Here is a 26,482-nt window from a genome sequence, read left to right as displayed (position 1 = left end):
AATCTCAAAAGGCCCCTCGTTACCATAGATACGTCTACGTCACGATTTATGTTTGGAAATAATGCCAATTATTCAACGAACGAAAGATCTGAACTCGTCTCAAACTGAATGCTCTATCAACGAGCTAAGTGTGCCGACGAGTAAGTTGGTAGTTAATTAGCGGCACAAACTACCTACCAGTTGAACATCGGGAGGAAGTTGTTCTGTAGTGAAAAAAATAACTAGAACAGAACAAATAGTAAACCTTCGTTACAAGTATATATTGGGATGGTATCCAAGTTCTTGTGAATTGTGTGCTTTTAGGCGATCTACAATTTATGCATTGGCACAGATGCTCGTTACCATGGGTACTTAAAACTAGTCCAATTGACTTTTGGTCGGTGTCTCGCAAATACATCGACGATATTGATAATAAGATGCTTCAGTTACCTGATACAATTATTTACCGCTGGATTTACTTTGTTTTCCAAACGAAAATCAGACATCAAGATATTTGTAGCATAATTATGCACAATTAATGATTGCGTACTTCTCGAACGATCATCATCATCAATAATATATAACAGTTGTAATGTTACAACTTTGTTTCACAATTTTCTAATTAATATTTACGTCTACAATAGCATGGAGGTAAAACAATTCTGTTTTACCTCCATGATAATAGCTTCGTTCATAGAACGATTTTTTTTTTTTTTTTTTTTGTGCATGAGTTTTAATGAAAGATTATGTTCCAGACACATATCACATTTCATTTTAATGGGTTATCATGTCCGGTACCAGTAATTTGTCTGCATTTTCAAGGGCGAAGAATGGTATAGATCTAAGGCTGTGTTGTATACAAGAGGCGGCAGTCTGGTCTGTGGAACTCGAATCTCTTTAGTTAGTAATACCGTATCACACTCTTCCTTAGTTCACTAAAGTCCACAGAATAAAGACAACACCTTGTATTGACAGCAAAATTGGTTTACCACATATCACACCAACCCAACCGCTGCTTGATAATGAAACACCAGGGCGGTTGCTATATATGCGTATATATCTTGTGTTACTAGCATAGCCCATAGAGGCTGCCGCGTTTGTTTTCGTAACACGTGGGATATATTTTTAGATATGTTCTCACAATATGATTTGGCGTTCGTGGCTTGGATGTTGAAGTGAATGAATGGAATAACAAGTGGTGCGGAAGAAAATGGGGCAAATGAAGAGCATCATTTAGACCACATTGTGCCTTCAAAGAACAGTGTTGAAAAACTGTTCACTGAAGCGTTGGCGCGGTGCACAGTCTCCCCCCCCCCCCCACCCTCCCCCATCTTGCTTAGGTATAGCGAATGAAGGATTTCATAAGGAGGGAATGTGCCCAATTGGGTCGTTGAAGGTGACTCCTATGTTAAGGGGCTAGGGTTGTTTTCACACCCTCCTGACCCTCCCCCCCCCCCGGGCCCCGAAAAAAACGAGAATTGGTTCGTTTTGGGGCATATTTAGACTATTAATTTGGTCTATAATTAGCTTCAAATTCAAGATTGTGCTAATAACTACTGTGTGAGATGGAAAGGAGGGTGGGGGGGGGGTGGACACCCGTAGCAGTGGTCTAACACTTCCCTGTCTGTCAAATGTAAAAGTGCCCTGACTGAACACTGATTATTGTCCCCCGATCAACGATGAAAGGTCAAAGGGCCATTTCCGCCCCTGTCCCTCTCCCCTTGTGCACGCCACTTGAGAAATTTTTGAGTAATTAAGGGTCCTAAGATGCAATTTGGTGCTACATTTTGCAACTTGAAGTAACTTTATGTTCAAGAATTTTCGTGCTTAGTCTGTCTGATAATTTTTTTTTAATTGAGGCGGATAGAAAAGTTACAAAAAAATTGAAAGTAACCCTTTTGCTTTTATAATGTTTTTTAAATAAGAGTGTTGAAAATTGAAATTCATGCAGGGTAGAAGTGAAGTTTAAGCACTAGCGGTTCACGCCGGGGCCACTGTGACCTTGTTCGTGAGACAACAACTGGTTAATGTGATGGTCGATGGAAAGAAGTTTTACTTAAGAACATAATACGTTTCGTCCTTTGTAAAAAAAGTTTTTGTTTGAGTAATTTGTTTTAACACTACAAATCGCATCTGGGGGCACTTGGTGGGGGGGGGGGGAAGCACGATAATTTGGGAGGGCACGTGCCCCCCCCCCCCAGGTCACCCCTTGGCGACGCCACTGGATGATACATACGTACATACACACATATACGCACACATACATATATACACACATACTGACATGCATACATACTTACATGCATACTGCTAATGAGTGGTACGTTACATACAAGTTTATCAGAACCCCAGAAAGGTGCGATCGCGATAAACAGGTGTCACAAAGCAGATGACGAGGGGGAGAAAACGACAACATTGAGGTACTATTTAGCTTCATATGCCCACCGTCGCTTCTGAATGGCATGACCAAGTAGAGGGCGCACTTAAAGTACTTCAGAATATCGTACTGTTTGAATTAAAAACGTAGACAAGGCTGCGACACCGTATGTCCCGTCCCTTAGAAAAGAGAAAGGTGTCCCCCCCCCCCTTTACCTAAGCCACTCCCTAAGTAATGAATATGTGCAACATTCACCACAAAAAGTGAAACATTTCCGAGTCAAGTCGACATACTGAAGATAGTTTTTCTTTGTTGCCATGCTTGCAGTTATCATCAAGTTAAGATCTTGGAAATGGAAGATACAAACTACTGATGGCGAAAGCATCAGGAGGATTGCATGTTGTTTACGGCATTTTAAGAAAAACATCGTTAGTAAAATAGGACGAGTTTCGCGACGAGATCTACGAGGCAGATGGATTGGCGATATATGTATTCACAACCTGACGTTTTATCATCTTCTTGCTTCTTCGTGGGCAAGTGTTGTATATATGTGTCATAATAGCACAACCCGTCAGCTATCATATCACGGGTAGGTATATGATCAGGACATGTCTGTTGACAACTTGTTATCTATGCTAAAGCGACTCTTCAAAGTTGAGGATTTAGTGACGTCTGTGGTTTACGAGACACAGACAGCAACACGGCGATTTGGATAACGAATGACGAAATCGAAAGAAAATGCGGAATTTCCACGATTGTAAGCAAGAAACAGCAACTTCCGATGTGATAATTCTTCGTATAAGAGTGGAGGGATCAAGTTTTAAACGTTTGAAAGAGATTCACTTCATCAGTGATAACTTCACGCACCAGACCGTTTAAACGCAAGCAGAGTATCGTATATATATATGTAAATAAAAATTGACAAGAGTTCACTTCAGAAAACTTGAAGGAGAGAACGATCGTTATTTAGGGCAATTGACACCAACGATTGCGACGAATGCGAAACGAAGTTCATGAACGTAACTTAAGTGGTCTTGATTAAGGAGAGTTCAGAATTATTACGGTAGGAATAGCTCCAGGTAAATCTATAAGAGTTTTAAATTTAGGTTAAATATTGTCATAAAGTGATATGGCCCAGACAAGTATATAGCCCAGGGCGTTTTTGAGATTCAAGAGTTACCGTAGCGATGGACTCACACCGTATGCTTAAATGCATAACATTTATTAACCATTGACAGACAATTAATTCATCTGCCTCTTGTATACCATTACTATGAAAAGCTCAATCAAATGTTTTCCGCCCAATTTTCAATGAGAGTAAGTAGAATAATAGTTACAGCTATTTGTGAAAGAATTACTAAGAAAGAATTGCTGTGAAAGAATTACTACTCGTGGAGTGTTAGCTCAGTGGTTAATGCCGGTGCTTTCCAATCATAAGGTCCCCGGTTCGAGTTACTCCAAGATTAATGTAGGCCTATGTCGTCCAGTTACAGAGTTGTTGACAATTGACAATTCATAATCATGGACGTTAAGTTTGTAAGTACCGGCACATTGTATTTTTGTTTGTATAATTTCATGTAATTACAAGGACAGTTCTATTATATTTCATTGAACATATAACTGCCCTTTCGTCTACTTTCTCGTCTGCCGATTCCTTTCCCACTCCGACACACCTAAAAATAACTACAACCTGTATCTGACTTCCTAACAATACATACATAATGATACATACTAAGAGAAAAAGAAAGTTCAAACGAGATATTTACATCATGAGTTACATTATGCCTCTGTATTGATCACAGCCGTATATACGGCTCTGGTACAGAAAGTGTTCTAGCGCCATCATCAATTTACACTGCGCATGCTTTAGTTTCTTAAATTTCCAAATGCAATTAAACTTTAAATGTAGCGCACACTAAACCTGCTTAATTAAACTCCATTAACTGGCCAATCAGATCCACAAATTGTAAATTTAAAAAGCTGGGAGATTTTTTTCCTTGATAGCCTATGTAATCAATCATACTGTGCGTCTTCTGTATCTGAGAGCATGAAAATGTTATCCCGGCCTCAGCACCATATCACAGCAATGAGTCAAAATATGGTGAATAAAACATTGGGTAAGTTGTACTTCCCCTTCCCTAACCCCCCCCCCCCTCCACAGGGAAGGGTCCACTCACTTGGGTAAAAAATCATATTGATTTTGGATATAGAATACTTTTGAGAGAAATGTGCCGTTACATTATTTTTGTATTATGTATTTCTATATTTGAATGGATTCTAAATATTCAAATAAAGTAATTCGATAAATAATGGATATGCAAACCCAACCATCCACATTTATGTAGGTGATAGAGTTGATAGTGTTAAGCAACTTACCGACACAGCTTAGTTAAACATCTTTCGCTTCAAGATCGGCTTTATTGGCTCCAATTATAGCACGCTATAGCTAGAAAAGTTTTGTCATTACGTAATCGACCTGCCACGGTCGTAAATCGACCTCAGGCTATACAATTAGCCTGCATAGCTTCTTAACAACATTAGGCTCTTAGTGTAAACACTGTGTGGAAATATGTTCATGTCTACAGTGTAGTTAATCATACAGCGTTCACACAAAGACCCTCATACAAGAAAAAATGTGTGACAGGCGTTGCAACTAATTGGTAAGAAAGAGGTCATTTTACGACAAAGTCAGGTCGATTACGTAATCTCAAGAAACTTTTCCATGATAGCTTGCTATAGTTGGGGCCCATAGAGCAGACCTTTAAGGGGAAACCTTATTTTGAATGTTCCTCCACACGTATATATATATTGGCCTAAAAACCATTAAAAAAACAGAGCACTTCTGAATATGACATCACATATTATAAATCAATTTCCTTCTGACATGCATCATGAGGATAAAAAGGTAACATATATCACGTTTGAAAACCCGACTACCTCGTGTATCTTGGAGATTAATTTCAACATCAAGTTTTCAAATGGTACTAAACCATCACGGATGGAATTTAATGTCGAGGCATCCGTAGCATTCTGCTGTCACTGGCTCGCTGCTTGTTTGAATAGATGTAGCCATATCTACATTGTCTCATCACTTTTTGACCGAATTGGATCAAAGTTGATCCAAAGCAAGACAAGAGTATCAGATGGAGGACTTGGGAGCAAAAAGGGCGAATGGTGGATCCACACTACGTAATGGTGACGTCACAGCTAGTCGCAGTCACGGTTACGGGAACAGTTCGCTTACACTGAGTGAGCAAGAAATATTTTGGAAAGAAACGTTTGATTTAATTTGGAAAGAGGGAATTGTAGCAGCACAAGATGAATCACAAAAAGGTAATTATTATTATTATTATATTTATCATTATTACTATTATTATTATTATTTTAGAGGCATTTTGATTGATTTTCCATGAGTTCAATCCTTTAAGATGTACAATGGTGAGTGGTCTACATGTTCACAACATACACACTTCGTTATTTCAAACGTATGATGATGGCCACGTGTTTTACACCAGCAATATGAAATTGCGTAACGTGAGATCAGTCCGCTTATACTTCGTCCCTCTCCATGCATCAATATCACCAAAACAGGCTCGTAAAAACAACTTTCAAGAAGGTGAAGGTGGGAGTGGGCCTGGCGGAGAAGTGGGTTGTAGGGACCATCCACCCTCTGGATCAGCAAGGGTGTAAATTTGCAACTATCCACTGCAGGTATAGTCGAAACGTATACACGAAGCTGTGGTTCGTGATGTTACACGAAAACATCATTGAAAGATATTTGATCAGTTTTAGATACTGGGTTAAATACCATATAAAATTGCAAATTGATAATCTTTCCATCGGTAATGAAAATTGCCGTTGTGTTTCAGTGATATATTCTGATATGTTGGTTTTGTTTAGTTTTCGATACTGTACTTAAATTCCACTACAATGCAGGGTTATTCGTATGAAGTTATAGTCAAGTGTCTTTTCAAATCATTTCAAATCCAACGTTTAAAAAAAAGTCCGATTATAGTACTTTCAGAAAACCGTTTCCAGGGACGGGTGGAGGGAAGGAAGGAGGGAGTGGTCAAATTAAATGTAAACATTGAGTACGTGTTATACTTTTATAGCAGCTGGATGCATTAGTACAAGCTCATATCATCCCCGGTCAGCAGGTTTTGTCGAATTCTGAAAAACAATAGTTTGGGCCTTTTTTTTGCCAAAAATTCTCATCAGATGTTCATAACCTTGCAAAAACTTTTTATTTTATTTTGAGAGCAATGTTTACGTTCAACAATTATCAGTTCAATTTTCTCGGCCATTTGGGTTAATTGTCTAATGCTTATACCACTCATGTCATGCTATAAACCACTCGTAGTGCCAGTATGAACAGTTCCGAAACTTTTTAGTTTTTTAGTACTATTTAGTATACATATATGCATTAACCCGATCTAGACTATACAAACTAAGGTATACTATAGCGTGATGCAACAGAAAATATATATATATATACTATATATGACCGATGACAAATATCAAACATACTGGTATGTTCTGTCAAAACGCACAAAAACCAAACCAAAACACCAAAAAATATCGATTACGATAGATACGGATTTTTATGGTCTATGGAAGTTGATTTGTACTATGAACACCCACTGTTCATGGTTTGATGAGTTTATACTGGGCAGAAGAGACAACCGTTAATCAGTATACGTGTGTGTGTTATAACACCGTAACACATGTTAGACCTGCCAGCAGATGCTATACTGTGCACCCAATGTACATGGCTTGATCAGTTTGTACTGTGAATAAGAGACAACCGTTAATCAGAATAAACTAAAGTGTGTTATAACACCGTAACACGTGTTAGACCTGTCAGCAGATGCTACTGTGGAAAAATTACTACAGACGAATACGGAGAGCCAAACGTTCCATAAATGTCGAAAAAGAAAGTGAAGTGTCCAAGTTAATATATATATGTCCAAATCGATATCAACATGTTACAATTCGATATCAGCATGTTACAATTCGATATCAGCATGTTACAATTCCATATGAACATGTCGAAACAAAATACAATATGCCATTGCGTCTATCAACATGTCAAATTCAACATCAGCATGTCGAAAACTTGTAACAGCATGCCATTACTACATTGGTCATGTCAACATGCTATATTTACGTCGTGCTATAATTTTGGCACTTCGGCGCGCGCCAACGTTTCATATATGTCGAGATTTATTTCAGTATGTCCAAAACTTGTGTCAGCATGGTGAGCGAAGAGTAGTGAAGTATTGCCATGACAACGTTGCACATGGTTCGTGTCGTTCACACGGTACTATGGTTGAATCATGGAGCTATAAACAGAAGGAGAAAACCCACTTTGAAGTATCATTGTAACCGACAAAATTTGATCGCCATAAGTAAACATGCCTCAGGGCACAAACACGGGTAAAGCCATCATCAGCTATTACGTAATCCTGGTACAAAGGTCATTTCGTATATAGCGTCCCTCACAACATAACAACAGACACTCCGATCCTAACGTATATGTAATTGAAATAGTATACGCAGTACTCATATATGTTACGTTACGCATACCTGTAAGAATTTCGATCGGAATATATCTTTCATTTCTCACCGAATCATGCGAAGATTAGTATTTAATAATTAATTGTTTATCTCAGCATATATTTCATCGCAATATATGAACAAGTAATGGCGAAATAGGTACTTTTAGTCAAGTATTTTCCGATAAAACTTTTCTTCGTTCGTTAGGCAAATAACGTTAGTGCTGTTTGTTATTGCATTGGGCACCTAGTGTTATAAAATTAACAAAATTAATTTAACACGAAACATGGCTGCCAAAAAACTTTGCATCCGCCGAGGACATTAGAAATGTTCATGCTACAGGATATAGTTGAATTTGAAGCTGATGATTGAAGAGTTTGAGAGGCTGGATGTTCCAGACGACATAAATTTGGAAGATACAAATGTTGAAAAACATGAGGAACAAATTCTAAGATAATTAGCAGGTTATGTGCCATTTGCCCTTAAAAAACGTTACATGAAAGTTAAGAGTACTCAGAATGCTTTAATATTTTTACAGTACTTAAACTGTATGTCTGTTGCAGGTGAAGGTCACAGTTTTTTAGATTACAGTAAAGCCTGGGTGGAAAAACAAAATAGAGGTGGATTAATCTTAGTTAATGATAATATTTTCATGCTTTTCAAGACTGGAATTTCAGACAAAGCAAATTTTAAACATGAAGACCTTGCAACGTCTGGTAGTGTAAAACCTGTCTCGAAACCAACTGGAGGAGGGTAGGGGAGGTAGATGGGGGACGGGTACAGATTAACTCTAAATCAGGAGGCAGACACCAGAGTGGTATGTTTAATAAAAGTATAATTTCTCATCTCGTTCTACATCTACAGCGTATAATACACAATATTTACATTTGCCCAATACAACGTACTGGGGTCGGGCACAACCCAAGGATACGCAGGCATAACACTGGGGCTGCGCAAGGGTAGGGCAGTCTAAACATCGGCAATCCACCGGTGTCGGGCAGCACAGGCTTCGGGCATTCCGCTGGACTCGGGCAGCGCAGGTGTCGGGCATATGGCAAGCCGTTTTAACATTTACCTCTCTATTCTACTTAAGTAGAATTAATTCCACTTAAGTAGAATACAATTAAGCTTAAGTGAAATGAATTGCACTTAAGTAGAATACAATTTAGCTTAAGTAAAATGAATTGCACTTAAGTAGAATTGCATTTTACTTAAGTTTAATTGTATTCCACTTAAGTAAAATTACCACTTTCTTTTAAGCTTAAGTTAAATTCAATTTCACTTAAGCTTAATTGTATTCTACTTAAGTAAAATACAATTCTACGTAAGTAAAATTTAATTTAGCTTAAGTAAAAGTGTCATTCTTTTTCACTTAAGCTAAATGCATTTTACTTAAGTAAAATTGTATTTTACTTAAGTAGAATACAATTAAGCTTAAGTGAAATTGAATTTAACTTAAGCTTAATTGTATTCTACTTAAGTAGAATTGTATTTTACTTAAGTAGAATACAATTGCATTATACTTAAGTAAAATTCAATTCTACTCAAGTAAAATACAATTTAGCTTAAGTGGAATTGAAGGATATGGCAAGCCGTTATAACATTTACCTCGTGCGGAGAAGTGGTTGGTCTGGGGGCAATGTTTACATGGTACCGTGCCTTGTGGTACTACTACTACTAGTACCACTGCTTGGTGGTATGTCGTGTTGTAGTCGTTCCCTTGCCCTCAAAAGTGCTTTTCCAACTGCATCAGCAACATTTTGCAACGATTTATTGGCTGGCTGCATTTACCAAAAGTCTAACGTTCAGACTCAGTGATAAACATAGCTTTGCTTCATTTGCTAAGTATGGTGTTATGTTCGTATATACACAACGAAAGCTTGATAAGTATCGCAGAATGGGGGAATGGCCGCAAATGGTTACGTAACTAGTACGTCTTGAACGTAACTCTATAGGTCTCGCATCACAATTAATTGTTCCATTGACTTACACACTAAACTCATCACTTTCAAGACCTGGCAAAGCATAGATAGAAGTTTTCATCTGGTATATCCTACCCACCACATGATAGCTGTGCTCTTGGCCTATCATGGCACTTGCAAACTTCCATATCATGACCGTTTAGATTATGAGCTAGAAGAGGAGCAAGTTTATCACACTGAACCCTTCCATATGCTCGCCCGGAGTAATATCAACATTAAACAAAAGATTTTTAAAATGGTTTATATCACCCTCGATCCTCCCTATTTTCACACCATCTGTACTTAAAATTATGCTCTTTCATATGAAGGCAGAAAAAACGATGACAGTAAATGATAACATGCTTAAGCAAGCTTTACGTTAGGTATTTTTACGTCTTTTCTGACAATGGTTAACCTATTGAGCGGATGAACACGTGGTGAGGTACCTATAATAGTATACAAAGTAGGACTTCGCGGCAAGTACAGTGACGCAATGAGTAGCATATACTGATTGACCAATCACATTTTACTTAAGCTAAATTGCATTTTACTTAAGTGAAATAGATTGACCAATCACATTTCACTTAAGCGTAATTCTATTTCACTTAAGTAAAATGCAATTTAGCTTAAGTGAAATTGAAAAGCCATTTTGCTTAAGTAGAATAGCATTTTACTTAAGTAGAATTGAATTTTACTTAAGCAGAATTGCATTTTACTTAAGTAGAATTGAATTTTACTTAAGCAGAATTGTATTTTACTTAAGTAGAATTGTATTTTACTTAAGTAAAATACGATGTAAACAAGAACCGTTTAAACTTAAGCTAATATGAATTCCACTTAAGTGGAATACAATTAAGCTTAAGTAAAATGCAATTCTACTTAAGTGCAATTCATTTCACTTAAGCTTAATTGTATTCTACTTAAGTAGAATTAATTCTACTTAAGTAGAATAGAGAGGTAAATGTTAAAACGGCTTGCCATATGGCCTTGTTCAATTGTTATCGATTATGAACATGACGCGTTCACATTAAAGAACGAGTGAGTTTCGCTTGCGAGATAAAAATATTGCGCAGGCGTGAAAAGGTCATATCAGCTGTTTACATTTCCCTGTGGTTTGCCGTTTCCACATGTGCTGTACTATAATTTGGTACGTACTCCGTACACGACTGAGCCGGAACTTTCAATCATAGCACATAACAATATATTCAATATATTTCATACCAATCCGAAGCACTGTATATCAGTTGGGACCCCTTAACAACTATCAGTTCTACAACCATAATTTAATCCGTTCTTTGCTCCTTTATCCGCTTCCTGTATAGTCATGGTTTATTTGGTTCTAATTCCATCAATGCAACTTACACTTATCTAACGTCATACTTTCATTGTGTTACATTTTGTACTTTTCATTCGATTGCCTAGTATTGCTGACGAAACGGGACCGAAAATTCCAATATATTTTCAAAAACATTACTCCTTATTTGTTAATTATGAGTCATATCTTATTTCTCTGCTTTTCTCTAATAATATTTTCTTTTGGAGTAAACATGGAGTTTCTTTAACACACACACACACACACACACACACACATATATATATATATATATATATATATATATATATATATATATATATATATAGAGTAGGTTGGCGTCTATATCTTGGCGCAGAGTGCTCTATGTCCATTGGACAGAGCGGAATATATGTTGATACTAGATGAGACTAGTGGAACACTAGTAGTTGTAACTCGAAGTTTCACGCTTTATTGCGATCTTCAGACAACTGCTTGTCTGAAGATCGCAATAAAGCGTGAAACTCCGAGTTACAACTACTAGTGTTCCACTAGTCTCATCTAGTATCAACATATATATATATATATATATATATATATATATATATACTGCCACATGGGCCGCAAGACGGACAAAATGTGTCACATATTTGTGGCAACGCTTTTATAATTTTGTTCTCTTTTTGAAAACGATTAATTGAATTTATCAAATTGATATTTTGCTATTGTTGTCATTTTAGTGCTTGCAATGATGCATCGTTTATTTGAAAGTATGAAAAATGAACGAGAGTGAAATTGTTTTCGTATAGGCCTACTGAGGATGCTTGAAAGGGTAATTAATTTAACCACACTAATTCAATGACAGACGTATGGAAAAAAGAGTGAAAAAACAAAATCACCGAGAGCAAATCGGTACAGAGGGGGAAATGTTAATTACATTTCTGGAAGTTTTAGCAAGGGGCGTCTGATCAATCATAACGTAATATAGTTTAATATTAACATGACAGTTACATTTAACGGCGCATAAGCTTCCATGTTATGCTTACGGGAAACATAAACAACATAGATATGGACTATAAAAATATGCTGTGGTCTATTTAAAGAATTAATTTTGTCAATGTTATCTGTCTGGGAAGAACTGGAACTTGAGCTGGCTGATGGGAATCTGTTCTCTTTCTTTGCGTCATGGAGAGAAAATAGGACATACGAACAGTGTGGGGGTTAGGCCTATGAATGTTGTATATTGGCAGACGGTAGGGAGTGACCGTGAGTGTTGGATATAATCCTGCAGTCGTTTTATTCACGTTATAGAAAGTTAAAAGCATTTTCACGTGACTATTCCACTTGATCCTCGAGAAGTGCTTGCATGCTTCCTCCATCCCCACACCTCCTCCGCAAAAAACTTTGTGTCCCTCACTTTTTCCCATTCAAATATCATTTGGGCTCATTTGAATTGTTTAAAGATAAAGGTTTCGTGAACTAAATTAAGTTTGTCACATAAAAAACACAACAACAACTTCAGAACAAAGACAATAGGTACGACAACAACAATGGCAACAACATAACCCAGAGAAAAATGTTTGTAATTAAAAGTGGCTTGGTAAACTATATATGGCTTTATTGAATAAGTTTCCTTTGTAATGAGTGTTAGTTCTAGACATATATATATATGCATAAATAACTGCTGCGCGCATGCTGCATCTGCAACACAAGTCATTAAACACAAGTGTCATTGTACCGTTGTCCATTCCGCATCTGTTACCACGTTGTCACATAACTATGTACGAAAGGAGAAAACTCTCCAAATCAGTATCATTACGATATTGGATTTCCATCTTTCACCGACGGGGAGGGGGGGGGGGGGAGTGGGAGTGTGGAAAGAAACAATGACATTCGATAAGTTAATATATTGCTGTTTATTGAGTGACCACCGATTCGATGAGGAGCTAGAGATGAATATATATATATTATTTCATAGTCATTGATTACATATAACCCATTCATCCTTCTCCTCTGTTTCAGTTGTTAACTTCAAACAGCCGGATGAGTTGCGTAAATGTCTTGACCTGAAGTTGAACCAACATGGCGAAGATAGAAGTAAAATCATCGAGCAATTCAAACTGTTATTCAAGTACAGCGTGAAAACTGGTAAGCTGGGGATTTGCACTATAGCTCGATAAAAATTCAAATCCTCATATATATATATATAACGTTTCCAGTTTATCTTTCAAGAAAACTTGGGCACTTTGTAGAGACTTTTTATTAAATTGTTCAACCACAGGGCACGTTTATACTATCAATGTTCAAATATTGCATACATGGCTTGGCCAATTTTACAATCGAGCGCAAACTGCAGCGTTAAAGAATAGCTAAAGGTTAATTTATGAATATTTATAAGACAACCGTTCATTGGCCCAGCTCCTGAGATAAAATGCAGTGAGGATTATTTTTCTTCATATTATGATTTGGTAATATTTCATTGTGGCTATACAAGGCTATATGACGTCATCGTAGACCAATCACATGAGAGTTTTGTTATATTAAAACTGCAGGAATGAAGTTCCTATTAAATAACCAACAACAACACCCCACCCCATTTCTCCCACCTATTCTGAGTATTCTTCCCACGCAATCCCACCCCATCGCTAAAATACAAATGCTAATGTTTTGACGGTCTGACCAATAGACATAATGACGTAATAAAATCATGATAGATTTAAAAATAAAGAGGTCTAACCGACACGCGTGCTACCGGTAAAGGGTTATACCAAACAAGATTAGTAGTTTTAAATTCGGGCAAAAACATACGCTTTTCGCTAAGGAACGCCGGATTTGTAGGCTAAATGTATTAAACTGGACACAAGTTGATTGAGCCACGGCTTGAAATTGTGTTTTACTATGTGTAGCATGACACAGCAGAGAGATTTTACGGTATGATGATATTGCAAGAAATTAAAACTGATTTTTTGTTTTGGAGTTTTGTTCCTTGCACCAATTTCTCTCCATATGTATATATTTATTATATTCAAAACATGGGGAAAACTTTCTTTAAGCATTGCACTTTTTTTCTCCTTTTCCATACATTTTTATAGCTTAAATATTGTATAAAAATTATCATGATGACTGTTTTTTCTTTCTTTGCACCTGTTTCTCTAGATTGTATTGTATATCAAAATATTCTTTTAAACTTTGTTAAACATTCATGTAGGCCTACATGTAGGAACGAGAATGGCTTCCGACCCTTGCCTGGTAATTCTCAGAATACTTTGAGACAAAGGAACTGCCTACGTGGATCAGCCTAATTAATTGGTCCACTCCACAGTAATATTGCATGTGGTTTCTTATTCTACTTTGGGTTCTCTCAACTGAACTGAATGAATTCTTCTATATATGTGTTAATGATTTCGCAATAATCCTTTGCTTGTTTTTTGTTTTCATAATTTATTTATTAGTCTATTTTTGATTTATTTTGTTGTCTTTGACATCTTCAAAATATATTCATACTGGAACTTAAATGCTATGACATCTTTCAAAATTTTTCAAGAATAGTTATATAGTTTATTGTCTGTATCGCCATGGAAACGACATCAAAGAGTAAGCATCATGGCGTTATATATGCGTGTGTAGATGTTACAATGTATTGCCATAATGTGAGAAACGATATAGCTGCCTGCCTATAGGGCTGGAAGCAAATCTTACAAGTTGTTCATCTCATATGTGGTTTTAATTCGACTTGAAGAGATGTGAGGTTTGGCTCGCTGTTCAATCTTGATCAATAGCCAGAGGACACGCAGTCTCGTGGACAGTCGCTTTATCAAGGAGGAAATATTGAAATACAAGGACACACTCGAATTGCCACTCACAACGTGTGCGTACCATATGGGCTTAAGGGCACTGCAACTTGAAATGCAGTTCGGTTCTTGTTTTATTTCTTCGAAATGTTGCCTTACGTCACTTGTATCTCTGCTAGGGATTCTTGGGTGAGATAAATACCGTAGGAAAATCAGACATGAAACAAGACTATTGCCGGAAAATGGAAAGATATCTGAGGAAACAAACATTTTATTCTTACAAGGTTAGGCCATTTACTGTCAGCGTTTATATCAGAAGATATTTAACAATCGTGTCGTGGGGGTGATATTCACTCTTCTTACGCCCTAATGGGAAGCAAAACGAAAGTGAAGTGCATTAATGAAAAAAATCTGCCTGTTCCTGCAACTTTCTCGATCCTTTAGAGTATAACCACCCCCTCCCCTCCAACTAAAATAAATCTCATGTGACACTTACTCTGTAGTCGAAAGTAATACTTGAGTAGGTGCAGAAGTCTGTCTTTCTTCTTACCCCCGAATGGGAATCCGAAAAGTAAAGTGAAGCGAATGAAAAAAGAAAGCGCTGTATATTGGAAAACATCTCTCCCAAGTACGATTCCACTAGCTTCGATTCCGAGTCCACTCGGATTCAGCGACGTAGCCAGGAATTTGAAAGGGGGGGGGGGGAGCACATACTGCGATTGATATGGGGGAGGGGTCTAACGGGAGATTTCTTTGAACAATTGAAGGTCCTTCCTCAGATGCGATCTGGTGCAATATTTTGCCAGTTTAATCGTTATCATATGATATCATATTATGAGCAGATTTTGTTTCCTGTTTGAATTCTTTTACATGTTCTTTTACATATGATATCAGAAAGACAAACATAGTGCTCTTTTACAAGTTTTTCCAGTAAGATGACTCTTGTTTATTTTCCAATGTCTGGACTTAAATTCATTTAACGAACTTAACTGATGGACAATATAAACTTCCATATTTTGTAAGACAGCCAGATGTGCAGTGGCCTAAAAATAAATATCGTTATCGCAGTGAATTAGCAGTGTAATAATTATTTATAGGAAGCGCGCATCACGTACGATTGCTAGCTTAGCTTCATAACATGCTTTTCGTGCAACAGCTTAGGACGAATCATAGAAAGGATGAGAACAAACGTTGTCAACGTTGTTGTGCATACGGTTCGTGACACTCCATCGAGTGCGGTTAGGTAGGCGATATGTATTTTATTACGCAGTGTCCAACTGTAGGCTTGTAAGAGGCTATAGGCTAAATTTAGCAAATTGCATCTGCCAAACAAAGTAAGTAGCTGAATCAGTGGGCCTGAATATTACTACGATTATAACAGGTGACAAACGCCTACAGTGGAATTACGACCTTCCTTACCGGTTTCGAACCTCTGGACATACAATCAGCGTCCATATAGCCTAGTGGTTAGGGTGTCAGCGTACAGAGCGGGAGGCCCGGGTTCGAATCCCGGTGGAGGCTGGAAGTTTTTTCACTGTTCTTGATTTTCCAACTCATTACGATTTTCATTTATATATATATATATATATAAATATTTGTTTTTTAAATGGCCACTTCATATGTTACTTCAACGCCTTTGTACGTAGAACCATATACATATTTTATGGCAGTAATGATAAAAACATATTTCACTAAATGTGAGTCTTTGTAAGTGCAGGCCTACGTTATCAATGGCAGACGGACTGCAAGCTTTTGTTACTTTATACATTTTCTGTGAAGATATCAAAGTAACAAACCTTTCTCCAAACACTCATAGGCCGGAGATAAAAAAAAATGAAAGAAAACGCAATTAAATCAGCATAGGCTGATAGTTTGCTTGGAGAGTATGTTTGATGTTCAGTCACGTGACATTTACGATTCCATAATTTGCTCAAAATGCAATTAACGCCCAAAGAATTTTCACACCACAAATAATATGGTTGTATGCGCATGTGAATGTGGTTGGTCTGTTTCGTTGGTATAATTTAATTTTAAGGGAAGCACAGGAAATACAAAATTGATTTCTAGTTTGCTTCGGTGATGATAGATTCTAAAATTTTTCTTTGTGGATAATAATGACGTCGATACCACAAAAATCGAATAAATTTGTCAAAATCGTGTCATCTCATTGTCAAACTTGATGCAGAGGTAGTTCTATTGAGTTATACACTGCGATGTCGTCATCATCCTCAAGAAGAAAGGAAAAATCTATTTCAAAGGACGCTTATTAAGTTTGGAAGTTTGGTTTAATCTTCTTCTTTTTTAACCATTTATCATGCCGCAATCTTAGCGAGGTTTTTGCTCACCACATATGAGTTTAACAGATCAATATTTTAAACCAATAATTGTTAGCCTTCCTGTAACGTGGCTGTAGAAGCTGGTTCCGTTGCATACATTATACTAAGATAACGCAGCAGCCCTTTAGTGCTCCTACAACTTTATGTTTGTGGTTGTAAAACTGTACTGTACTGTTTTGCTACATACGTTGCAGCGGCATCCCCGCCCATCCTCCCATACTTTAAAAAAAAATCAAATTAGCTATACAAAAAACAAACAAATGTGTTCATAATAAGGTATTTTATAAGAAAATTACCCAAGATATGGCCTGGACATGGAAACCAAACAACCATATGCCCTCTCAAGCCCAGTTACCTTACATCGAGATTCTATCAACTATAATATGCCCTTTCAAACCCAGTCCCCTTACATGGATATTCTCACAACTAGATGCCCTCTCAAGCCTTGTCCCCTTACACGGAGATTCTAACAACTAGATGCCTTCTCAAGCCCAGTCCCCTTACATGGAGATTCTAACAACTAGATGCCCTCTCAAGCCCATTCCCTCTCAATCGAGATTCTAACAATTAGATGTCCTCTCAAGCCCAGTCCCCTTACACGGATATTCTAACAACTAGATACTCTCTCAAGCCCAATCACATGACATAGAGACTGTAACAGTATAATCATGACGATGTCACGTCAAGTTAGTAGTACCACGAGTCCCTTACAAAAGAGAATAGATATTACACATTATTAGGTTATTGGTTGGTGAGCGATCTACTATGTGCATTGTTTACACATTGCTGTCCATTTGTTTACATGTGATTAATTAGAACGTACCAAAGTTTGTCTGCGCGACGATTTACTTTATTATCGAATGAAACATTAATTGATATATTAGTAATCTTTGAGCAAGAAAAACAAAAGAATGGTTATAAAGATAGTGTCTTACTTTGACTCAGGCAATCATATTGATAATATATTTGGAACAACCGCTATACAAAAATTAGACATGAAACAATGGAAAATTCCACATAATGTAGGCCTTAAGAAATCACTATTATTTATCAATATCTGAAAGAAAACAAAGGTTAGCAATTATAGTGACCATATATAGTTTAAAGTTGCTGCACAGCATCGGGGGCCAAACAATGTAAACGCTGTATTTAAATGAAAATCACGGTTATATCTTTTCACTCACACACAGTTTGTTGGGTTTTAATGTATTTTTTTACGTAATGAATCCGAATAAATACTTGCAGCAAACAAATGGCATGTATTACCCAACAACACCCATCCCACCCTTCCAGTCTCCTACACATGTGCTTAGGAACTATCAGCGATAATTTGTAACTGTTTAAGTGATAATATTTTGACATTGTAGATCTACTTTTGCCCCCTCTCCTACAGCACACCCGTTCTTCTTCAACCAACTGTACGGTCCACAAGATACATTTGGACTCGCTGGTCAGATGGTAGCCGACAGTCTAAATGCGAGCAAGTAAGTAATATTTTTCAACGGCAGATCCAGCTCAACGCTGAAACGGATGAATAATAAGGCGCCGTTTTCAATGATGAGAAAATGCTGCACACGTATAGACTAGAGACTTACAGGGTAAAAGGACCGGGAGGGTGAGGGTGAGGGGTGAGGGTGAGGGTAAAATACGGGTTGATGCGTAACCAGTCACGCAGGCATACACGCAACTATGCGCACCCCAAATTTAACTAATGATAGGGGGGGGGGGGAGGGGTGAAATATGCGCTTGAAGCGCTTCCCAGAATTGTGAAATGGGAAAGAAAAACATATCTTAATATCTTCAAATTGATACAGAAAAGAGAAAAAAAGGAAAGAATAAGATCGAAGAAACAAATCTGTTAATGGAGGAACGTTCAACAGCTAACGGTTTACATTGCGATGTCTTGGCCAGTGTGCATGGGGGTCTTTATGGCTGCTAGATAACACAATATTGACCAATTGCTAATATAAATTGTACATATAGAGCCAGAAAATTTGTTGGTATGTGAGAGACTTTCATTCGAGGTTAATGTTTTATTCCTCTTAGACATTTCAGGAAATGAATAAAAAAGCCTTATTTTATTTGGAGGTGACTATTTTTGGTATTTCTATATTTTGTAGCAATGATGGTTCACCTCAAGAGTCTACTATTTCGTCGAAGAACAATTTTTTTGTTGCAATATTTGGCATTCTTTGGCGTTTAATTTTCCTTCTGTCTTTTCGTCCCAATTCTTTTCGCATTTTGTAGCTACACATTTGAAGTGTCACCGGTATTCACTCTCATTGAGGAGGAAGTTTTGAGTAGAATGAGAACAATGTGCGGATTTCAAAGAGGGGATGGCATATTTTGCCCAGGTAAGCATAACGAAGTTACGTAATGGAAGGGGAGGGGGAAGCGGAGGGGTAGAGAGTTTCTGTAGGGTCAGTTTACTCAGAAACTTCTTACCCGGATTGATGTTGACCACATTGTCGCCGGGTAAATTTGTTATAAACAAATAGAATCGTTAGTCATCAAGGTCAATACTTTATTTACATTTCTTTGAAACTTTCTTCCTGGTATGTTCAGGGTTCGAAACTTATTACTTCAAACCATCAAACTGATTGTGCCCTTTTCGCGTTCCATATCAAACTGATGTGGAAAAAAAGGGATGTGATCAAATATATATTACCCAGCTTGAAATAACATTTTATGCCAGAACTGATAGTGGCGTAACCATGGAAAATGATGGAGAGGGGTGATGGTACAGGTGAATGGCGGGTGGGTAAATGGGGGGGGGGGTGTGAGTGGAAGAAGAGGTAATCATCCTCTTTATAAGATACAACAACATGGTAATCCATGGAGTTCCAGATCCCATCTCCTCTATGACGGAATGGATCTACATTGACATTTGACCTCGACCCTTAACAACTATATAACTACTATTTAAAACATTTTCCCATTAATCTTGTGGTTTACCGACTTTTTTTCAACATTCCCACAAGTAAAAAGCAATGGCTATAATCAGTTTTTGGGTATTTCAACTTTGACCTATGACGTCACATTATCACCCAGGCACGTGTTTACAATACATGGTCAGGCACGGTCTAGGAGAAGTTTGCGACACAATTTAGATCAATTTGACGTTTTTGAAACTCAATTGACCTTTGACCCCGATCCTAAGCATCTAAAGCTGCCCTATTTTAAATTTAGACTCATCATTCTCTGCATATCGAGTGATTTAATGCCTCTTTCCATTAAAAAATATATATATATTTTTTATAGATTTCTTGACCTCTGACATTTTATATATGACGTCATCAGTCACCCAGGCACGAGATTACATGGTCAGGCACCTACCTACCAAGTTTCAACTTGATAGGACAGGTTTTGCTCACTCATACACACAAGCACTAACTCACGCACACATACACTGACTCACACACCTTCCTCACATTTCTGATTCGGGGGTGAAGTCCAATATCTCATCTCCCTATACATTACATGTATGTTACACGAATGGTGTTTTGAAGTAATTTCAGCAGAATTAAAGCGTTATGGGTACAGTATTCTGACACTATTAGGTTCGTTCAAGTATGGTTGGCAAGATTCGTTGACCAAACGAAGCTTTTCTGTTATACCAAGGTGATAGGCAATTTGGTGACTAACTAATCATAATATTCATGTCCGATATTTGTGTTTGTTTGTTATGTCCGACACTGCTGGAAAGAATACATTATTATACTCGTTCAATCATTACATGTGAAGGATACCGACTCAAATGATCAATTAACGTAAGAACTAAAAACGAAATACAACAATAGCAAAACAAAACAGAAAAAAAAGAACCCAAATTCAATATCCGGTTTTCATCTTTTATCGCAGGACCATATTTATATATATATATATATATATATATATATATATATATATATATATATATATATATATATATATATATATATATATATTTCTACTTTTCCCCCATCCGTTTTACATCCAGGTGGCTCAATCGCGAACATGTACGCGATGTCTGTTGCCCGGCATTCGATACGAACAGAGATACACAGTAATGGGATGTTTGCTACGAAACCGTTGAAAATATTTTCAAATGAATTGGTGAGTTATATATAGTGTCTGTATATATAGACGACAAAATATTGTATTGAGATTATACATGCATATTAATTATTATTATTATTATTATTATTATTATATAACTATATCGTTATTATCTGAAAATGAATGGTACGGTATACCCTCACATAATTGGTGTTTGGTTTTTACTGTCTCACTTCTAATTGGTTGCTCCAATGACTCCAATAATAAAAAGCCACGGGTCCTTAATTTAATTTAACGTAAAATTTTGGGTTTATTAGAAAAAACTGTACTAATAAACTAGAGTTTGTTAACATTAATATCGGTTTATGGAAGAAACTATGACGTCAGACTTGAAAGTTTTAAAACTTCTACAGCATACTACTAGACAAGAGCCATAATTATGATTTCGTATATCATGGAGGTCCTTCATTTTTATTCCATAAAAGGTTTCCGTTGGAGATAGGATAGTAGCAAGACAAAATAACATAAAATCTCCAAACCCCATTTTCGTAAATAACAAGTATCCGCTTTTTTAATGAAAAGTAACTTTTGTCGGGTAAGTTTTCGGGTAATCGTATGAATTTTACCTTCCAACCAACATTACATGTCCGACTGCCTCTTGAAGTATTTGCCCTCATCTTCCACCCCCCCCCCCCCGCCATTCCCTCCCTCCACCCTTCCAACAGACTGTGTTTCCTCTTACATCGCCCTTAAAGGCGTTAAAGACTCGCCCCAAACCGCGTGCGGCGGTCTGAAAAAGTTAACTTTCCGTTGCTTGCAAGTGCCGTTTTGTTCGTGTCGCTACAAAATGCAGAAAGTACAGTAATGAAACATGATACCTTGTTATCTTTAGTTGGACCTGAGATGTCCATCGCTGTATTGTTTGTACACTGTGCTGTGGGTATTGACCGCAGCTGTATGTACTGACTGTACACTAGTGTCTAATTACCGACGGTAGCAATCTGTGTGGGTGTCTTTTCTGGGATCGAGAGTGGTGTCTAACACTTCTGTTACACCTCATTCGCAACTAGGTCATATTACCGGCATTTTACGTTTCTTTTTGCGCGAGTCTTCACACCCTTTAACTGTATATGTCCATATTATAAGAATATAGATGGGACACATGATTTCGAAGAAAAACATCGCCGTGCAAATACAAACAAACAAACAAACAAACAAACAAACAAACAAACAAACAGTGTTTCCTTTTTCTTCGTTTTGCTGAATCGATTGGCTGACAGAGACATTCACTTTATGTTGTTTTCTATTGTCAGTGCCATTTTTCGATTAGGAAAGGCGCAGCTTTCCTTGGTTTTGGTACTAGTAATGCAGTAATGGTGAAAACAGATGACAGGTATGTAGACATTTTGAAGACGATGCAGTATACACAATTTTGTATACCTTACGGATATATCGATACCAGCTTTTGGCGTACTGAAGCGTCTTTTGGGTTGGTGGGCACTAAGTTACTATAGTTACCGTGCATTTTAAAGGAGAGACAAACCATGCATGATTAGTGATGTATGTGATTGAGATAATGGCCATGAACAACTCCCCTCCTCGCCCCACCCTCCACAGCCAGTAGGGAGAGGGGGGGGGGGTAACAAACCACACCATCACCAATTGTGATGTATGTGATAGAGATAATGATAATGAACAGCTCCCTCTCCTCGCCCACCCTCCACAGCCATGAGGGGGAACAAACCATGCCATCAACATTAGTGATGTATGTGATAGAGATAATGATCACGAACAACTCCCCTCCTCGCCCCACCCTCCACAGCCAGTAGGGGAGGGGGACAAACCCTGCCATCAACATTAGAGACAAACTCAACTTTTCCTTCATTATTGGATTGAGTCTGAATTGGCCAGCTACGCTAATGACCAAGTTACGTTCCTTTTGAGATTTACGTATTAAATATACCATGGCAAAACCTTATCTAACTCAACTCCAAAAGCTATAATTAATATAATTAAATTAAAAGAAAAAAATCGTTCGGCTATATTTTGTTTTAATGTAACTATAGCAATGTAACCTACATTCAGTAGCAAATGTCTGGAATAGGTAAAAAAAAAAATTGCTTGGGAATATGTTTGTTCACTCAAATTTACTTTCGACAAATACAAATATAAAAATTAAGTTGGCATACGTAAAATAAAACACGCATTTGAGAGACTTGCTAGCATCCTCCTAGTTGGGTTTGCTTTCTGATGTTACGTTAAAATTATGAAAATATATAAAATGCTCCCTCTCCCTTTTTTTTTTGTACCGCGATATACTATTTGCTTATTTCGTATCAATATTAATTTATCGTTTATGAACAAATAAAACTTCCATCGAACACATACGAATACTGAACATCGAATACATATTTTTTGTTAACCGATCTAAGCTTTGCATGAGTCATTTCCCCCCAGGAAAGATTGATTGAGTGCCACCAACGCTATATGTATATATGTTGGTTAGCACCATGTTTGATCTCCGTGTTTGAGTAAGGCAAAATATGTCACCAAAAACAGAACTAGTATTGTTCGATACAGGTGGCAAACGCCTACAGTGGAATAACGACCTTCCTTACCGGTTTCGAACCTCTGGACAATCAATCAGCGTCCATATATAGCCTAGTGGTTATAGGGTGTCCGCGTACAGAGCGGGAGGCCCGGGTTCGAATCCCGGTGGAGGTCGTCAAACAACTTACCTGCCTATTGCTTTCACTCAAACATGCTACACGTTATGCTATATACATTTTAAATAACAGTATTGTACCAATTTGAAGTTCTTTTAACTATATCTACAGAGGGAAAATGATTCCGGAAGAACTGGACCGAGAAATACAGGACAGTATTGACAAGGTCAGTTGAGAGTACTTAAATAAGATGAAAATATTTGTCAACATATAGCTTATAGAAAGAGACGTCGGGTAAGCAATTCGGGCCCTGAGGACAATTACTTCCTCACCAGGCTTCCTTTTGCATTTTTCATTTGCCCTATACAAGTACCGTGCTTGTTAATGATAATACTACTATTTTTTATCCCATATTTTCCCCCGCCCCCATAAGTTTCTCGGTCCCGACCCGGTCCCGACCCCGGTCCCGACCACCGGTCCCGACCACCGATTTCGATAATGGTTCCGGGTGCTGTTGTTCCCCTGACCTATTTTGGTTGGGCTTTGCATGGATGTGTTTATCTATAAATTCCTTTCTTTTTCAATCACACAGGGTGAGGTTCCGGCAATGGTTGTTGCAACTTCAGGGACTACTGTTTTTGGTGCTTACGACGATTTGGTTGAAATTGGCAAAATTTGCAGAAAATTCAACCTTTGGTTTCACGTCGACGTAAGTCTAAATTCGATGTCTAAACTATAGTAAGGAAAGTTAGGAAATATTTAGCTTGAACGGGATTCGATCCAATGGCCTGAATGAGTATAACCTATAGTTTGGTATGAACTTTATTGTAATTTAAGTTGACCCAGCTGTCTCTTCACTATCACTACTCACTATCACCGTTCTAATATCTGATAGCTATTGCACAGTAAGCACCAATGGACCTTAATAGAGAATTAAGTGACCTGGGCCATGAAATTCTTTTGTGCACGAGCGATATGGGTCTTTGAGTTTGAGCCTAGCCTTAGGCTATCATGCTAGCAGTAGCACTCTATGTGCAGTATTATTAACACTTTCAAAGCTATTATTACTCACTTCAAATGAATAATATAGTATGCTACCCGTTGATTACAAAGTACCGTACCCCGAGGAATATCAAAGTTCATACCGAAGACACGCCCCTAATGAGTTTACACTGAATATTCATACTCGTATGTATACGCCATATATGAATATACATACGTGTATGCATGCAGACGCCACATTTTTTTAACATAACATTATTGATCATCATTATTAGTACATGATCGTATTTTTTTGGATGTACATCGTACGTTTCTAGTATATCATCGTACATGTTTTGATGTTCATCGTACGATTTTAGTACATGATCGTATATGTTTGGTAAATGATCGTAAATTTTTAGTACATGATCGTGTATTTCTAGTACATGATCGTAGGTTTTTAGTACATGATCGTATAAAATTAGATCATCATTAACATCATCATATGTTGTGGTCCTTTTCGCGTTCCATAGTAGAAATACAATGATGAAGTTACGAAACGAAGGCGTAATTTTCAGGTAAACATCAATTAACGTAGTTTTACTACCGTGGCTGTAAAGGGACAGTTCGAGATTTCGATGTTTCGACATTTTGGTTTCGATATTTCGGCTCTTTGGTCTCGAGATATCGATGTTTCGACACTTTGGTTTGGGGAAGTCGAGAAACGAAAAAGTTGAAATCTCGCAACCAAACAGTCGAAACATCGAAATCTCCCTTTACAGCCACGGTATTTTACACACTGAAACATATTCTTTGTTCAAATGGTCATAGAACGTTGTCAACCATGTATAATCCTAAACTATAAAATGTATGCATATTCATGAGTTTGTAACTATATATATTAATTTCATTGATTATTTTATATTTCTCTCTACTGTATAGGCTGCATGGGGTGGCGGTGCCCTTCTATCAAGTCGTTATCGACATAAGCTCAACGGCATCGAACTATCGGATTCGGTTACTTGGTGTCCACATAAGTTACTTGGTGCCCCACTTCAATGTTCAGCGCTTTTGTTAAACAATAAGGTATGGTAATCTACGTATACCTCGTCTAATTGATCTTCAGATCAATACAGTACAATCACGTGAGACATCACGTGCCGTGGGAGTGAGGTGAACCATGAATTCTGATGGAACATTTCAGCAGATGTAGCCAGAATTGTTAATGACAAGTATTAAGACTTCATTCAGTGAGAAAAAAACCCGCTTTGAATTATCTTTTAAAACTCTTTTTAAAGGACACATATTCCCTAAAATATGTATTGGTATCAGCAGAGATTACCCTGGGAGGGCGGGGGAGGTGGAGGTGTGGTTGAATATTTACTCAACCGATAGATTAAGTGATGTTTATTGATAGGAAATTTTCACGGACTCGCCCCGAGATCATGGGTCCCCTATAGATAATGGCCACCAATACGACCATGGGCTCCCAGACCTTGCTGCGTA

At 37.5% G+C, this 26,482-nt stretch overlaps 1 protein-coding gene across 1 annotated transcript in view; it reads left to right on the top strand.

The window, feature by feature from the left end:
• The first annotated feature begins 5,388 nt into the window (after window positions 1-5,388).
• Window positions 5,389-26,482, top strand: part of LOC139966256 (cysteine sulfinic acid decarboxylase-like) — a 34,445-nt gene continuing 13,351 nt past the window's right edge. Inside the window, exons 1-9 of the mRNA XM_071969107.1 lie at window positions 5,389-5,689; window positions 13,187-13,312; window positions 18,685-18,775; window positions 19,539-19,645; window positions 21,271-21,386; window positions 22,643-22,722; window positions 24,167-24,221; window positions 24,588-24,704; window positions 25,919-26,062. Of these exons, the coding sequence (XP_071825208.1) occupies window positions 5,500-5,689; window positions 13,187-13,312; window positions 18,685-18,775; window positions 19,539-19,645; window positions 21,271-21,386; window positions 22,643-22,722; window positions 24,167-24,221; window positions 24,588-24,704; window positions 25,919-26,062 (1,026 nt within the window). The 5' untranslated portion in view covers window positions 5,389-5,499. The remainder of the gene's footprint in view (window positions 5,690-13,186; window positions 13,313-18,684; window positions 18,776-19,538; window positions 19,646-21,270; window positions 21,387-22,642; window positions 22,723-24,166; window positions 24,222-24,587; window positions 24,705-25,918; window positions 26,063-26,482) is intronic.

The sequence above is a fragment of the Apostichopus japonicus genome, chromosome 4 (genome assembly GCF_037975245.1).
Source record: "Apostichopus japonicus isolate 1M-3 chromosome 4, ASM3797524v1, whole genome shotgun sequence".
Taxonomy (NCBI): Eukaryota; Metazoa; Echinodermata; class Holothuroidea; order Aspidochirotida; family Stichopodidae; genus Apostichopus; species Apostichopus japonicus.
Note: the sequence above shows the minus strand (reverse complement) of the source record. Positions and strands in the feature narration are given on the sequence as shown.